The sequence below is a fragment of the Mya arenaria genome, chromosome 7 (assembly GCF_026914265.1).
Source record: "Mya arenaria isolate MELC-2E11 chromosome 7, ASM2691426v1".
In the NCBI taxonomy this organism is placed as follows: Eukaryota; Metazoa; Mollusca; class Bivalvia; order Myida; family Myidae; genus Mya; species Mya arenaria.
The window spans coordinates 3,314,993-3,330,472 of NC_069128.1; the positions used below are offsets into that span (position 1 = coordinate 3,314,993).

At 33.1% G+C, this 15,480-nt stretch overlaps 1 protein-coding gene across 8 annotated transcripts in view; it reads left to right on the forward strand.

The window, feature by feature from the left end:
- LOC128240281 (disco-interacting protein 2 homolog C-like) overlaps positions 1-15,157 on the forward strand; it is a 60,005-nt gene extending 44,848 nt beyond the window's left edge. For 5 of the 8 annotated variants that reach the window (XM_052956848.1, XM_052956850.1, XM_052956849.1 and 2 more), the window contains 14 exons: positions 9-89; positions 1,601-1,633; positions 2,811-2,976; positions 3,493-3,632; positions 4,148-4,309; positions 4,765-4,895; positions 5,638-5,729; positions 6,275-6,351; positions 6,873-7,043; positions 7,484-7,603; positions 7,895-7,969; positions 8,565-8,739; positions 9,320-9,443; positions 9,873-15,157. In XM_052956848.1, the coding sequence (XP_052812808.1) occupies positions 9-89; positions 1,601-1,633; positions 2,811-2,976; positions 3,493-3,632; positions 4,148-4,309; positions 4,765-4,895; positions 5,638-5,729; positions 6,275-6,351; positions 6,873-7,043; positions 7,484-7,603; positions 7,895-7,969; positions 8,565-8,739; positions 9,320-9,443; positions 9,873-10,125 (1,800 nt within the window). In that variant the 3' untranslated portion in view covers positions 10,126-15,157. The remainder of the gene's footprint in view (positions 1-8; positions 90-1,600; positions 1,634-2,810; positions 2,977-3,492; positions 3,633-4,147; positions 4,310-4,764; positions 4,896-5,637; positions 5,730-6,274; positions 6,352-6,872; positions 7,044-7,483; positions 7,604-7,894; positions 7,970-8,564; positions 8,740-9,319; positions 9,444-9,872) is intronic. The other 3 variants (XM_052956851.1, XM_052956853.1, XM_052956854.1) reach the window with 1 other exon arrangement.
- Positions 15,158-15,480: the final 323 nt, after the last annotated feature.

The window sequence follows — 15,480 nt, forward strand, 5'->3', positions numbered from 1 at the left end:
CCTTACAGCACCAGTTTTTGACGGAGATTCTCAGATTCCGAGCTCAAAATACTCCTGATCACATCCTGTTTACATTGCTCAATTCCAAGGTAACTGTTTACTTCTCTCTTCATTTCATCCTTCATTTTTGTTTTGCTTTTGTAGACAGTATATCCTAGGCTTTGAAGTATACAGAACTAAGTATACAGAGCTTGATAGTAAATTTTTGTCTCTATGGCGATTTTACGTACATGTTTATTACCTAATATGTATTTAGAACTATATATCTTTAGCTGTATTTAAATTGCATTGAGATTGTAGAATTATCTTATGAAGAATAATTTATGAAATAACTGCCATATAGAAGGCCACAACACAATTTTGCAACTTGACCTTTTCCTGGCTAAAAGTCTGTTTTAGTTCGCTTGTCTGTTTTTTGAAGAAAAAAGTTGAGGTATTGCAATAGCCTGTCAATGTGCAAATCTTAAACCTAGGCCATAACTCAAACACTGTTTAAGATATTTAAATGAAACTTGGTATACATGTGATCATGGACAATATGCACATGTGTAGCAAGGCCCATAACTCTGGCTTTAGTAATTGTCAAGTTATGCCCCTTGTTCAATTTAAAAAAATAGACCATAAGACAAGCATTGGCGTTTGCTCTGTGACTTACTTTTTTAGTCAACATGACAAAAGTATCATATACATACCATACATTGTAATTCTGTTTAACATTACATTTAGTGATACCTTTTTATTTTGCAACTTATGTAGTATTTATTTTGTTTTACTTTGTAAGAAATAATTAATTATTGCTAGCTTTCAATGTGATTTGTATATTTTCTTTGTTAGAATGTTCTGTGCTGTGTTTTTTTCTTTTCTTTCCTTTCTAATGTTATCTTATTTGGTGCATGTTAAACCACGAACACCAAGCCGTGTTAATCAGTTTGTGCATAGTGTCAGTTTGTTTTACGTTTTCTATTGAATAATAAGCATAAACGTTTATGTTTAGGCTTTTTATTATACTATTGGCACATTTGTTTTGAAATTAGGATAATGAACAGTCTATTTCTTTTCCAAACAAAGCTTTAATGAACAATTAAGACACATTGCCTATATTCCTTTATGTCATAATTTCAAAGAATACTGGTTTAATGATAAGCCGTGCCCTATGAGCTAAATATAGACTATGACGCTATGAAGATGATGTAACAGAGAATGCTTGATAACTGAACAAACTTTAATACAAGGCTTATTATATCATTAGTCTAATGCAAGAAGGTACGAAGCAACATTAAGATATACTATATGCTGGTACTACCTGGCATTAGCCCTATGATAATAAGTCAAATTTAAATTTGTAGCAAAACAAAGCAAAAGTTTTAATACCAGATATCTTAATTGAATATTTATTATATTCAATGAATTGTAAGTTTGTAAAATTTATACCACTTAGACAGTTTCTTTTCCAGAATAAATTATCAAACTAATATACATATCCAAATGTGTTTCTGTATTACTTCAGGCTTTAATGAAATTTATTTGCTAAGAGTGAACTTTATTTTCCCACGGAATTGTTGTGTTTTATGTTGTAAATAATTGTTTGCCACTTCCTCAGCATGGACAATCTGGCAAGTCCTGGCCTCCACAGGTATTTCCCTAACACCATTTTGTTACCTCACTCCTCATTGGTACATTCCTATTTCCTTGAATGTTACCAGCCATTTGTTTGGTTAACACCTCATTCCACCCCTAACACTCATTGGTTGGCAGCCTAGCTCCTAATATGTTACAAGTAACTTGATTGGTTTGGCGTTATTAATTGTTTTGAGAGTTTCCATTGGTTTGTTGTTGTTGTATTTAATGTACATGTCGTAATAAAACATATTGCTTATTTATTTATATATGCAATGCTTTTATAATGATCATCATTAATTGTCAATACTGTGCATGGCAGTTTAATAGATATATACTTAAATATAAGGAAGAAAATACAAAGTTTAGCAGGAAATATGAAGTTATAATCCCAATTAAATTTATGCCTATTAAAATAAATATTCAGTCGTAAAATAATGTCACTTTTGACCTTTCTTTTTAAAATTCACCATATTTTCTTCCATGAAACACCATTTAAAAATACTCCGGTTTAAAGTAAATTTTAGTTTAGATAGAAAGTAGCATGATATATGGAATATAAATGCATTGTAACCTTCAATAAGACATGATTCATCATGTTTATATGTACTTGAATGTTAATTGGTAGGTTAAAAGCATGTGCTTTTTTTACAGGTACACCAGCATGCACTTTTCAAAATCCACATTTTAAATTTTTACTTTGATTTAACTCAAAGTTGCATTTAATTAGCTTTATAGATGCTTGCAATTCAGAATTACTTTCACATGTCAAACCATTTGGAATTATTAAAACACAATCAACATAACAAATACCTCGCAAATTTTAGGCAATGTGAGGGTCCATATTCACTAAGATCTTCAATCTCAGTTTGAGAACCACAATCAGAAACACAAAATTTTAATTTTGTTGTAAAAATGCTATAATTGGATACGCTCAAATATTAGCATTTTTACTTCAAAATTTAAATGGTAGGAAATGCTTTATCTGTTACTTATAATCTGTTTTAAAATCAGGCACACATTTTTGTCAAAATATATGATATTATACTAGATATTTTAAAACATTTAAGAATTCAGTTTTCTGAGCCTGAAACTCAGACTCCGGAAGTTAGTGAATATTGGCCCTGTTAATGTAGTGAAGCACTAGTGATATTGTTGGCAGTTTTTCTTAATGAAACTCTAAACGGTTGCAGGTTCAAGTTCAGTTATCCATGTCATGTTCACAACTCCACAAGCGGGCAGAGAGAATCGGCAATCTGCTCGCAGAGAAGGGAAAATTGAAACCGGGCGACCATGTGACGTTGCTTTACCCACCTGGAATAGAACTGATAGCAGCATTTTATGGCTGCCTGTATGCTGGTGAGTTCCTTTTACATAAATGTGTAACTATTATGTAAATTATATTTTACTTACTGAGAATGGAATAGAAAAACCGGCCAACCATATTTCATTTCTTTACCCTTTGAGAATATAACTGTATCATTTGTCTGTATTGTGGTATGTTTTCTTTGAGAGGGTTAAAGATTAGATTGGTGTTTTTTCTGTTTTGTTTTTTATTTGAAACAAAATGACGTTGGGTTTGAACTAAGGTATGATCTATTTAAATCATTAAATCTAGTGCAATATTCAATATAATCCTTGACCTAGGACAGGCCTCTGATTGGTCAATTGTTTTTGAAGTCCAATAAAAACTCTCAGATTGAGTTGTTAAAGCTAAAGTCTAACAAAATCTATTAATTTCCGTTATCTTATCAAGATACATGAATTGCTAAACATACATCTACACTGTATAGTTGAAATACTATAGGGCAGTATAGTACCTATTGACCAATTACCAAACTCGTATTATATTCTTTATTTTTTCTATATTCACAGGCTGTGTTCCAGTGACTATCCGACCACCCCACCCCCAAAACGTAACCACAACACTTCCCACCGTCAAGATGATAGTAGAGGTCTCAAAGTCCTCAGCTATACTCACGAGCGCCAACATTGTCAAACTACTCAGGTCAAAGGTAAGATGAGTTATGTATTCATAATGTTGCAGCAGTATTTCCATAATAATTACGGTAAACAATTATATATGGAACTTAAACTTTGTTTCTGTTGTAGAGATCTCATTAAAATATAACTATGAAACGTAGTACTTTTAACTGTGTGAATTAAATGTACATTGCACTAAAGAAAAAAACATATTTATCACTAATGTATGCTGTAAATGCTCATTGTTATGTTCCTCATATAAATGTAGTCAATTGTCAAATGGGGTATTTTTCAAACTATTTGATGCAAAAATATACTCACAACTCCTATATGGAGCAGATGTATGGGATCACAGAAAATATCATAACCTTGAAAGGGCTCATATTTATGTATGACAAAGGTTCATGTGTGCTAGGTCACATACAAAAAATAATACTGATTTCCGTAAATGTTGCTGCAGGCTTCAAATTCTTTATTTGTAAAGTTTTTTAATCTTCTTTTGGTCCTATCATTACTTCATTCAAATACCTTAAACTTTACCTTCCAGGAGGCATTATCAGTAGTAGATGTCCGGGCCTGGCCCACCATATTGGACTCTGATGACTTACCAAAGAAGAAACTGACTAATGTCTACAAGGCGCCCACTCCAGAGATGATTTGTTACCTCGACTTTAGTGTCTCAACCACAGGAATGCTGGCTGGGGTCAAGGTAAGGTCATGTTTATGAATGGAAAAATACCAAGTTTAATGGAAAATTACCAAGCATCAATGGAAAATTACCAAAGGGAAATTGTCTATTAGGCAAAACAAGAACATGTATAATGGAAAACTTCTGTTCACTTGGTGAATGTTTAAAAGCATCCACCCCAGAGATGATATCTTACATTGACTCTAGTGTCTCGACCACATAAATGCTGACTGCGGTCAGGTTAAGGTCATGTGTGAGTGCAAAACTACGGGAATTTTTTCATGATTAATTTGAAATCTACTGCTCAGTTGATTGTTCATTGAGCACTTAACCCAGAAAAGATTCATTGCCTCAAACTATTGGAACGCTTAATGAGGTCAATTGTGTTCTGTTATTTACTGAAATAATGATGAAAATTAGTGTATTTAAATGTAAAGTGTCAAAAAGACCATCTACAAGCCCCTTATACATTTCAGATGTCCCATGCATCAGCCACAGCATTGTGCAGGTGTATAAAGCTGCAGTGTGAGTTCTACCCCTCAAGAGAAGCTTGCCTGTGTCTAGATCCTTACAGCGGTCTAGGATTTGCCCTCTGGTGTTTAGCAAGGTATGGAAATTCACTCATAATAATATGGGTACACTGAATGTACGAGGTTCAATGAATGTTTTACATCGATATTAAACATTTGCAGTTTTATGATGTTTGTAAGGTTTGTTTTAATAATGCTTGTATAAAAAATTATGATCCCATATTATTTAAGAGACAAAATGGAAAACCCCATTGAGAGTTTTGTCATTTTAAGTGATTTAGTTAATCATAAATGCATTAGACTTCGAAGACATGTATGGATGATAATTGTTTGTTTGTAGTATTACAATTCATTTGACAAAGAAAGCTATATTTCATCAGTGGCATAGCCACAAGTGAATAATAAATTTTGGTTTTCACAAGGTGAAATTTATCGCAAAGTAACACTGAAATATACAATATTTCTTTTTATTACATTCCTTAAATGTCAAGTTTCAGAAATGACCTCCCTGTATTTGTGTCCCAACCCTGTTCACTAGCACTTAATTTCAGTGTTAAAACTGGCCAAAATTTCAAAACAGTGAAAATCTTATATATATATCACTGATAAATCTGTATGAGCCACTAGCAAGCATATAATCAATTGTTATTCTGGATGTTTGTATATTTCACATTCACCATTGTTGTCCTATGCAATGCATACTGTCATAATATTATTGAAGGCATGATGATAACTTGTTCGTAAACTTTGAAATTTATTTATAACACTACCTGTATCAATGGCTTCCTTCACAATAACTATGACCTATATTGTCCACAGCATATACTCTGGTCACCATTCACTACTAGTACCACCGTCAGAGGTGGAGGCGAACCCTGCCGTCTGGCTGTCCGCTGTCAGCATGTACAAAGGTATAAGAACATTATTGTTGCGTAGATTAAGTAAAAATATTCTACTACAGCCACTCCCGTACATAAGTCCATTTGCATGTTGCATTACAATAGAAGAAAATTTATTGTTTGACCTGTCCAAAAGTATGTATTTGAATGTGTGGGAATGTTTTTCTAGCAAAATTAATGTTTCTAAAAAAATGCTTTCCTCAACAAAAGCTTAACAAAATTGTTTAATATTTGTAGCAGAAATGAGTCTTGTAGAGGTGAAAATAATGTTTAATTTTGTGTTATGTATCACGCCTTATAAGCATGCAATCATAATTTGTATTTAAATATTTTTTAATCTTTTCTCTTTTTCAACTTCAAATGATTTGTACTCCTATCACTTCATTAAATTTCAATTTAGTTGATCACTTTAATACCTCCATAGAACTGATTTACATAGATGATTTCACGATTGGTAATATTTGAATATTTAAGGATTTGCGAAAAAGTGACAAAACATTGATCCATGATTGTGAGGGTGATATTGTATTAACATATTTCCTCTTCTTTTGTTCCAGTTCGGGACACATTCTGCTCGTATGGGGTTATGGACCTTTGTACACGGGGACTGGGTACCTCGACGGGGACTCTGAAGGTGAGAAATCATATCAGTCCAGAGTAGAAACTTACATTCAGATCATTAAGTTAATTTTATTGTGCCACCTCGGAAGCATGGCAGACACATAGGAAGTACTTTGTCTGGCGACGTCCTCTGAAACATAATACTTTTTATTTCTGATCAATAGCTTTGAAATGACTGGTTGTAGAGACTTCAAACTGGGTATGGACATTAGTTAGGATCAGTAGATCTTTATTAGAAGAATGATGTTCATTCCTTACAGGTAATGCATTGATTTTTAATTGCTTCAAAATGAAAACTAGTTCAAAGTTTCTAAGGAGTTTGAAACAAAAGTATCGAAAGTTCAAGGCAGCCAGCAAGACTTCCTGAGTGTGTTCTTTTTTATGTGAAGGGATCCAAGACTTGTTGGGGCATCCCACAAAATCTGTTTTTAAAATGGTTGATACTTGATGCAGTGTTGTTGATGTGATTATATTTCTTATAGTTTGAAGTATAGTAATAACATAGAAAGACCTATTTCCTTGTGCAATTTCTAGGCGAAGGGACTGAACCTCTCCTGTGTTCGTATTTGTTGCGTAATAGCGGAGGAGCGACCAAGGATCCATCTGACAACGTCGTTCACAAAACTGTTTGCCGATCTAGGTCTTTCATACCGGGCTGTGAGCACAAGTTTTGGATGTAGAGTCAACATTGGCATATCATTCCCGGTAAGTGTATGTAACTGTTCTTCAAACTTAATGACATTTTAAACTAGATTTGACTTTTTATGAAGAAGAAAAAAGGTATAGTCATCATCTTGGTGTCATCATCTCCATGTTGGGGGCAGCATGCACAAATTTTGTATGTGGCTATAACTTAAAAACTGTTCCAAGATATACATTTAGACATGAAGCCAGATATATACATCATTTGAAACTTGGTACACATTAAGCAAGGGACAGTGCGTATATGTGTAGCAATGTCCATTTGTTTGGCTTTAATTTTTAGAGTTAACTGAAAAAACACCAAAAGACAAGTAATGGTGTTCACTCCGCAATATTCTTGCTGTGTGTGAAAGTCTGAGAAAAGTATTGTTTTTAGCATAGGATGTTGTATACTGGGAAAATATTTTTCATCATTGACCACATATGTATCAATGTGTTCTTAGGGTGCAGCATGCCCAGAGCCGAGCACAGTGTTTGTGGACTTGAGAGCTTTGAGAAATGACCGAGTGACGCTGGTGGAGAAAGGCAGCCCCCATAGCCTCTGTCTCATGGAGTCGGGCAAGGTAGGTGGATAAACAGAATGTTTTTATTGAATTCCAGTGCAATGTATAAATTTATTCTCCCAGTCCTCACAGAAAGCAATATTTTCTTTAATGGCACAATCATGAGTTATACATAATTTTCTGTGATCAGGAGTGAAATAAATCAGATCTTACATCAAGTACAGCACATATCTTTCAGGTTTTTGTTTCATTATGGTAAAATGTTAGAAAAAAATTATTATGGTGATGTAAATTGGAATATCTCATGAGAAACAAGGTCATGATGTCAATTTGGTGTCATTGAATTTACAGCTGCTGCCAGGAGTGAAGGTTGCCATAGCAAATCCAGAAACCAGGGGACAGTGTGCTGACTCCCATCTCGGAGAGGTACGTAACAAAATATTGATCAACAATACAAGCATGAATGGGTCTTATCAGTAATATTTTAAGTGTCAGTTATAAGCTTTATGTTCTAAAATGTTTGAAGTAGTGCTAAATAACAATGGGTAACAAAATGGAACTATAACAATGGTTGCAGCCATTCTGTTTGCAGTGGCAGTAAGCTATGTCATGAAACAATATTTCTGGCTCATGTCATATACTATGACAAGACCTTTTCCACTTGTCTCAGGTCATTTGTTGTACATGTATCACATTCGATACAAACTAAGGGAAGATCTCTTTAAATGCATAATCCTACTACCTAGTCAAGCCCTTATATAATGACTCCCCATTTATTATAAATTGAAGAAATACTGTTTGCAAAACATTCTCGTCACTAAAGTAAAAATAGAATGATCGCAATACCATTTGGCATCAAACAGTTAATTTCTATCACACAAAAACTGGCATTGAAGGGTCAATTTTGGCACTTTAAAGAGTTTCATTTGTCACCCCTCCATTCATTGAGCGTTATTTAAAGGTAAGATTTTATTGCATGATAAATCTCTTTGAAATGAATGGTTCCAATTACTTGTTCCAGATCTGGGTAAGCAGTCCGCACAATGCAGATGGCTACTTCACGATATACGGCGATGAGTCCCTCCATCCGGATCATTTCGACGCAAGACTGGCGACTGGCGATCTCCAATCCTCGTACGCTAGAACAGGCTACCTCGGCTTTGTAAGGAGAACAGAGCTTACACAAAGTGATGGAGGTAAGTTAAGAAAATTAGATAATGACTGAAGCAACCGGAAATTTCACAATGTTTACGTATAGGAAGTTAATGATAATCTCCTTGTGCATGCAGTTGTAAAAAATATATATAATTGACTTTGTGATTGAATCTGTTTAACAAACACAATTATTGTTTCTTTTGATTGTAGCTTTGATAGTTTTCCAAGAATAAGACTAAATATTTTACAATTATTTACTTATGATGGTGTGAAATATGCTGTCATATAGACCAAATTACCATTACTGACCATTATTTTGATTGTGTGGTCAATATGAACTGCATATTTCACAGCTAAGAAGTTTTATTACATGATATATAATAGCATGATACATTGTGACATCATATGGTAAACTTTTTCCGATCTATAAATAGACGGATCAATTTTGGGTTTTTTAATTGATATTTGCAGTGTTATTCTTACATCATATGATAAATTGTTTCCGGTCTATAAATTGACAGGTCAATATGGTGTTTTATTCAGACTTCAAAAATTGCCCTTGTTTTAATCATGGACAGTTTTTTATAGATCATGTAATAATATGTATTTTTGTGTATTCAGGTCGGCATGACGCCCTTTTTGTCGTGGGTTCACTAGATGAGACGATAATGCTACGGGGAATGAGATATCATCCCATAGACATCGAGACGAGTGTGCTTAGATCTCACAGGAAGATATGTGAATGGTAAGTTGGTTTTGTTGCCTGTATAGAGATATGGTGGTCTGGTGTTGACGTCAGCGTCATCACGCTTTCATGTCCATGTTCCCTTACTTAAAACAATCTTGTCATATATTTTCCAAACTAGGATTCAATCTTTACAAGGATAATTTCTAAACTGAGTTTAAAAATCAACCAGATCTCCTTACAAACCTTGGCTCGAACTCTTAGGGACTGGCAAAAATACCTCAAAGCACTGAGGAATTGGAGCTAAGTGAGAATGCTTACCTTCAGTATAAAGAAATCAGTTCTTTACATCCAGTCCGAGCCAACGAGGACATTGAGCTAAGGAAGTTCAAGCCAACGGGGTTTGACTGTAGATACCAATTCAAGGACATGTACATGTTTGTCTATAATTAGCTTAGAATTATCAAGTGTTTCTATTTCCTATTTCAGTGCTGTGTTTACATGGACAAACTTGCTAGTAGTTGTTGTGGAACTGGACGGGAATGAAAATGAGGCTCTAGACCTCGTTCCCTTGGTTACAAACTGTGTTCTAGAGGAGCACTACCTCATCGTTGGCGTGGTGGTCGTTGTAGATCCCGGAATTATCCCGATAAATTCCCGCGGTGAGAAACAACGGATGCACTTGCGGGATGGATTCTTGGCGGATCAACTGGATCCCATATATGTCGCGTATAATATGTGAACGGATTACCAGAAAATAGAATAGTGTTGGCTTATCTATTGGATCTTATATTAAATATATCACATATAATATGTGAAGATAATTCAGAAATATAAGTGATTTTGCTGTTCAGTTGGATATGATATATATTGCATATTATATGTGACAATCAAATCAGAAATATTAGTAATTGGTTGATATGCTGGATATGATATATCTGGCATTCAATATTTGAAGAGAATTCTGAAAATACAGAGGCTTAAGAATGCCAAATCTGATATATGTCACATATAATATGTGATTTTGTTAGTAAGGGTTGAATTGATAAGAGACTGACCCTGTATAGGATTTCTAACAGATCTGCAGAATTACGGAGACAAATATCAGAAATTGGGTTCAATAGTGCATGCAATGTGTGATAAGATCTGCATTACTGTGTTATATAAGTAATAAGCGCTAATATTTGAACCCCATTATTAGCTATGAAATACATGTATACATTGTTGAATTTACATAAAGTACATGTACACATCATAGTTTTTAGCATTAAGTACATATATGAGCTGATTTAGGGCCCAATCTGTCTTGCTTTGTTAAGAATCTGTTTAATTATTTGTTAATGTTAAACAATACCACTATTTTTCATAATGTAAGTGTGGGTTTGGTGAACATTCAGCATTCATTGGCCTCAGATGTTGATCTTCTGCATTGCAAGCATTAATATTGCTATGTCCACAGCTAAGCAAATATAGAATTGGGATAGTGTAAGCTACATCAATGCTTAATTATGCAAGTCACTAAGAAACATTATTTTTAAGCTAGCCTTACCGAAATATTACATCGAGGAGGCGAAATCCATCCGCTTATTTCTACATGCAATTCCCATTCACATTATACCATGTTTTGAAATCTCATTTATGTTCTTTCTTAAAGATACATGTATACAAAATATATAATGTTCATTTATTCAAGTGCTGTTCATTTTAACATTATAGTGCGAGATTTACATGTAATACTAGCAGTGAAATCGTTTTGACCTATTTGCCAATAAAGAGCTTCCTTTTAGTAAGTAGTTAGGTAGTAAGTCAATTCGTGGTATATAAGGCTATCCATTTTGTCATTCGTTTGGCAATATGTTGATAATGAAGCTTCGTGATCCCATTCATTTTTGGCATCATTGAAATCGGATGGAAGCTGGCCAATTTTGCAGTCTTTCAACCCCATAAAGGCTTCGTTTTAGTATCATTTTTAAACAATTTTATATATTTTCTCTACACATTACACCCTTCCAAATAGTACCTAAATAATAAGTGGTCACCAGGCATCTCAATTTGATATAATTGTACATCCGATACGGCAAACAAGTTAGACTTCTGTATTACCAAGAAAAACCAGTAAATAGAAAACCATGACATTATTTAGCTTGTGCCAAACTCATCCATCAGTAGTTTTTCGAGTTTTGAAGCTAAACGTTTTAAGTAAATTTCAGTTATAATTGAAAACTATAAGACTTTTTATAATGTAAGGATCAGAGAAAATATAAAGTCTGAGGGAATGCCGTCTGCTCCTCATTTTGTCCTGAAGATAAATAGAAGCAACATTGCTGCCCAACAAATCATCCCGTTTGTTTCTGAAATGTGGTTCACATTTTAAACCTTAAGGTATTTATAAGGATATTTTTCGTACATCAGTAATGTTACATGATTTTTACGTATTTATTTATTGTACAGTGCTCTGTCAGTGTGTTTTTAGATCCACGTATCTTGGGTCAAAAATGCTGTATAAGATATTGTACGAGTAGTTTGCAATCATGTATATACAATTTTATGTAAATTTGTAAACATATTTTATGAACACTTGACATTTCATAGCATAGCCATTTCAACAATGACCATGTTTTTCGCAAGGTCTTTTAGATATTAAAATTGAAAAGAACGGGCAAACTTCATCGAAGTAAGAGTTATAACAGCAGAGTCAAGTATTTGCCCATGAAGAAAATAATACTAACTTGTGAAAAAATAGTACTAACTTGTGAAAAAATAGTACATGCCGATGAAGTAAGTAATTCTTGATAAAAAATAGTACCAGCCTATGAAAAATAGTAACTGTTGATGAAAAGTAGTACTAATGCATATAAAGTACTATTTGTCTGCTTCAATTTCTTGCTTATTCTGTGTCATGTAAAACCATTTGACAGATTATAAGACAAACCATGTATAAGGCCAGTGTAATTTGCCAGTTAATTAATCAATCCACCGTCATTTGCAAACCTGGGTGATCTCCGATATTGAAATTGGTCAGAAAATAGGGTCATTGTTGAAATGTAAATATGGTACAACATTCAATTTTAGAATGACATATCCAGTATTTGTTATTATTATTTTCGCATGGTGTGCTATTGGTTCATGTCTCATTTCGACCTAGGTATCGTTAACCGGCTCCAAGTCATTAAGTATTGTCATGTAGGTCCCCTATTTTGTAATTCAGATATTTTTGTTCTGTTACGTTTGGTTAAGTACTAGTGTACCCTTACTTCAGATAACTCTTGTGTATAATTAGTGGGTGAAAGGGACAGTGTTCTAAATGACATTTGATAAGGAGGCAGATGGAACCTTTTTGCCCCGACTTGTCACTTTCAAACTTCCAACTTTGTTTTTCGAAGTTCTCTATTAACTAGTTTCTGTTTGTGTGTTCCACGTTCATATTGTTTTTTTTTATAATTTTGTTCTAAGAATGCAAAAGAAACGTGTGTAAATATTTATAGCTAATCGACGATCCATTTAAACGTTAGTGTAATAAACTGCAATGTTTCTTCAGTTATTTGGTACAGTTTTGCCTAGGACTGGCTTTTTGTGCAATATCTTTGTTTTTGTTCATTTTTTTCCCTATTTTTCTGTTATGTCTGATTCATTTCGTGTAAAGATATACATGAGCATCCCCTTAGAGCACGTTTTTGTTATGGTTCGTTGATAAAAGCACATGATGATATTTTGATTGAAATGATTTATATAACAAAATTTATCCACAATGTACATGTATTGCCTGACATCAATCAATACTGGAGATTGTATCAATTTTTTGGATACAGTCGAAACTCGCATTGTCTAACATTGTTATCTTTATCTTCTGGTTATGTCAAACTTTCTCCGAATGTGTTGGGTTTTTGTATTTCGGTTATAGCCAATGTTCGTTATCGCAAACTTTTCCCCGAGGTCCTAAAGACCTTGACATAGCACGTTTTAACTGTATTTTTTTTCATTTTTGAGTTCATTATGCTATTAATTTAAAACAATGCCAAATGATATATAAGAAACATATGATGTATGCTTTAGCGATTTATGGCTTCACAAATACTTAGTCTTGCAAAAAATGTAACAAACCTCGGAAAAAAGGTCTAAACAAAAATATCATGAAAAAAATCCTTCAGGCATTCTTATTAACCGGATTGCATTGTAACATATTTGCATGTAGGTCAGTTTGATAATCACTCATCACTTTCATCACCACTTGTTTTATGTAATAATATCATGATATTAGATCTGAAATGCATGTTTTTGTTAGTAAATTTTCCATCCCTGTGTAAGCGTACATGTACATATGTTTATTTTTGAACAGTTTGCATTGAAATGAAAAAGGGCCCATTATCACAAAGCCGTTGACATCATAAAACAGAAAAAGCAAAGGCTTTTTGGTCATCTCATTGGGTTAACATTATTAATACTGTCTAATTGGATTATCTATGTTCAAGCGCGGAAATGTATATTTTCTCGTCTTCCGATTTTCAGTGTAATGAGGCCCTCGACTACATACATGTATGATTCTTTTAAAGGCATTAAATATTTCTTGTCACATAAACATGACTTGTCAAGTATTAAACATGTGTTTGATACAAAAAGAAATGTGTTTATTACAAAGAGCAATGTATTCAAAGATTTTAATTAACAATTGCATAATAATGTCGCATGTTTCTAGTCTTTATTCTTATATGTGTGAAATAGTAAGATATAATATGAACTCTATTTACTTCAAATATATATAAGATATATAGCAGAGTGGAACTATTTACCTTCTTGGAGATATGTATATCGGCTGTTGTTTGCAAAATATATACTTTCAAACTTGTTGATAAAAGTTTGTACATGCTATCATCAATGGTAGAATTTTTTTCTAAGATATTACAATTTTATTAGTTATCGCTTTTTCAGAGAAAAGTTCTCATTTTGCATGAGAAAATGGAAACATGTGCCGCAAGGCCCACAACTCTAGCTATTATAGTTGATGAGTTATGCTTCTTCGTTCATTGATTTCAAAACACACTTTGGCTTGTACTTTCAATAAAAATTCCAATAATTGATAACAAAGACACATTTTAATAATAGTTTTAAAAATGCAGAGAGAAAAAAATGTATTTTGCATAAAAATGCTGTAGTTGACTCATTTGTGTGCAAAAATGAGTTTTGTGGAGGTATTCATATTATAAAGAAAACACAAATTTAGATTATTGATTGGATAATGAAATAAAACATTTAGTAATGTATAAATCTTGACGAGATAACAAATTGTTTGCCTGCTCATGTGGCACACTGTTAGGCAAAATGAACATACTACTTCTACCTCTGTAGGAACCATTTTCACAGACAATAACACATCGTATGACAAACAGTCTCTTATAAAGATCTGAAATATAGATGTATAACCAATTTGTTCATTTAAAAAATGTACTTGTTGTTTTGTTTCGAATGTTAAGCATAAAAATCATGAATGAACGCAGACTGTTTTATTAGCAATGCAAATATGAAAAATAAAACTTTTAATTTGAGAATCCAAATTTTATAACACAGAATTGTAGTATTACGATATTATTGTAATCTATTGAACATACTGTTGTTAGTTGATAGATGTTTGATTGTGGTTATTTCTTACAAACTGTTGGTGTACATGTATTGTGTTTTTATGAATCACTGAATGGAAGAATTATTTATTTTATGCTGTTTTCTTTATATTGGTGTAATATAAATTGACCTATTCATAAATAAACATTGAAATGGCTTAACTCTGTCTTTTTGTTATGATTCTTAACTGTCGTATAAGCGTATGCCCTAAAGAGATAATAAGATTATATGTCTGGGTGGGTGTTTCATTATTCATAAAACATCAAGTCATTTTCTAAACTATTTTCTAATAAAAGTATCTCACTGGTCATATATTTAAATAACTTAATAATTTCTGAAACACTTAGGTTTCATTGACTTTATTAGAAAACATACTTTTATGTTAAAAACATGTATACTTCTCTCTATTTTACAAGACATGACTTGGAATGGATTATGAATACCAGCCCTTGAGAAATAATGGCCTTTTTCATGCCGCCGAAGC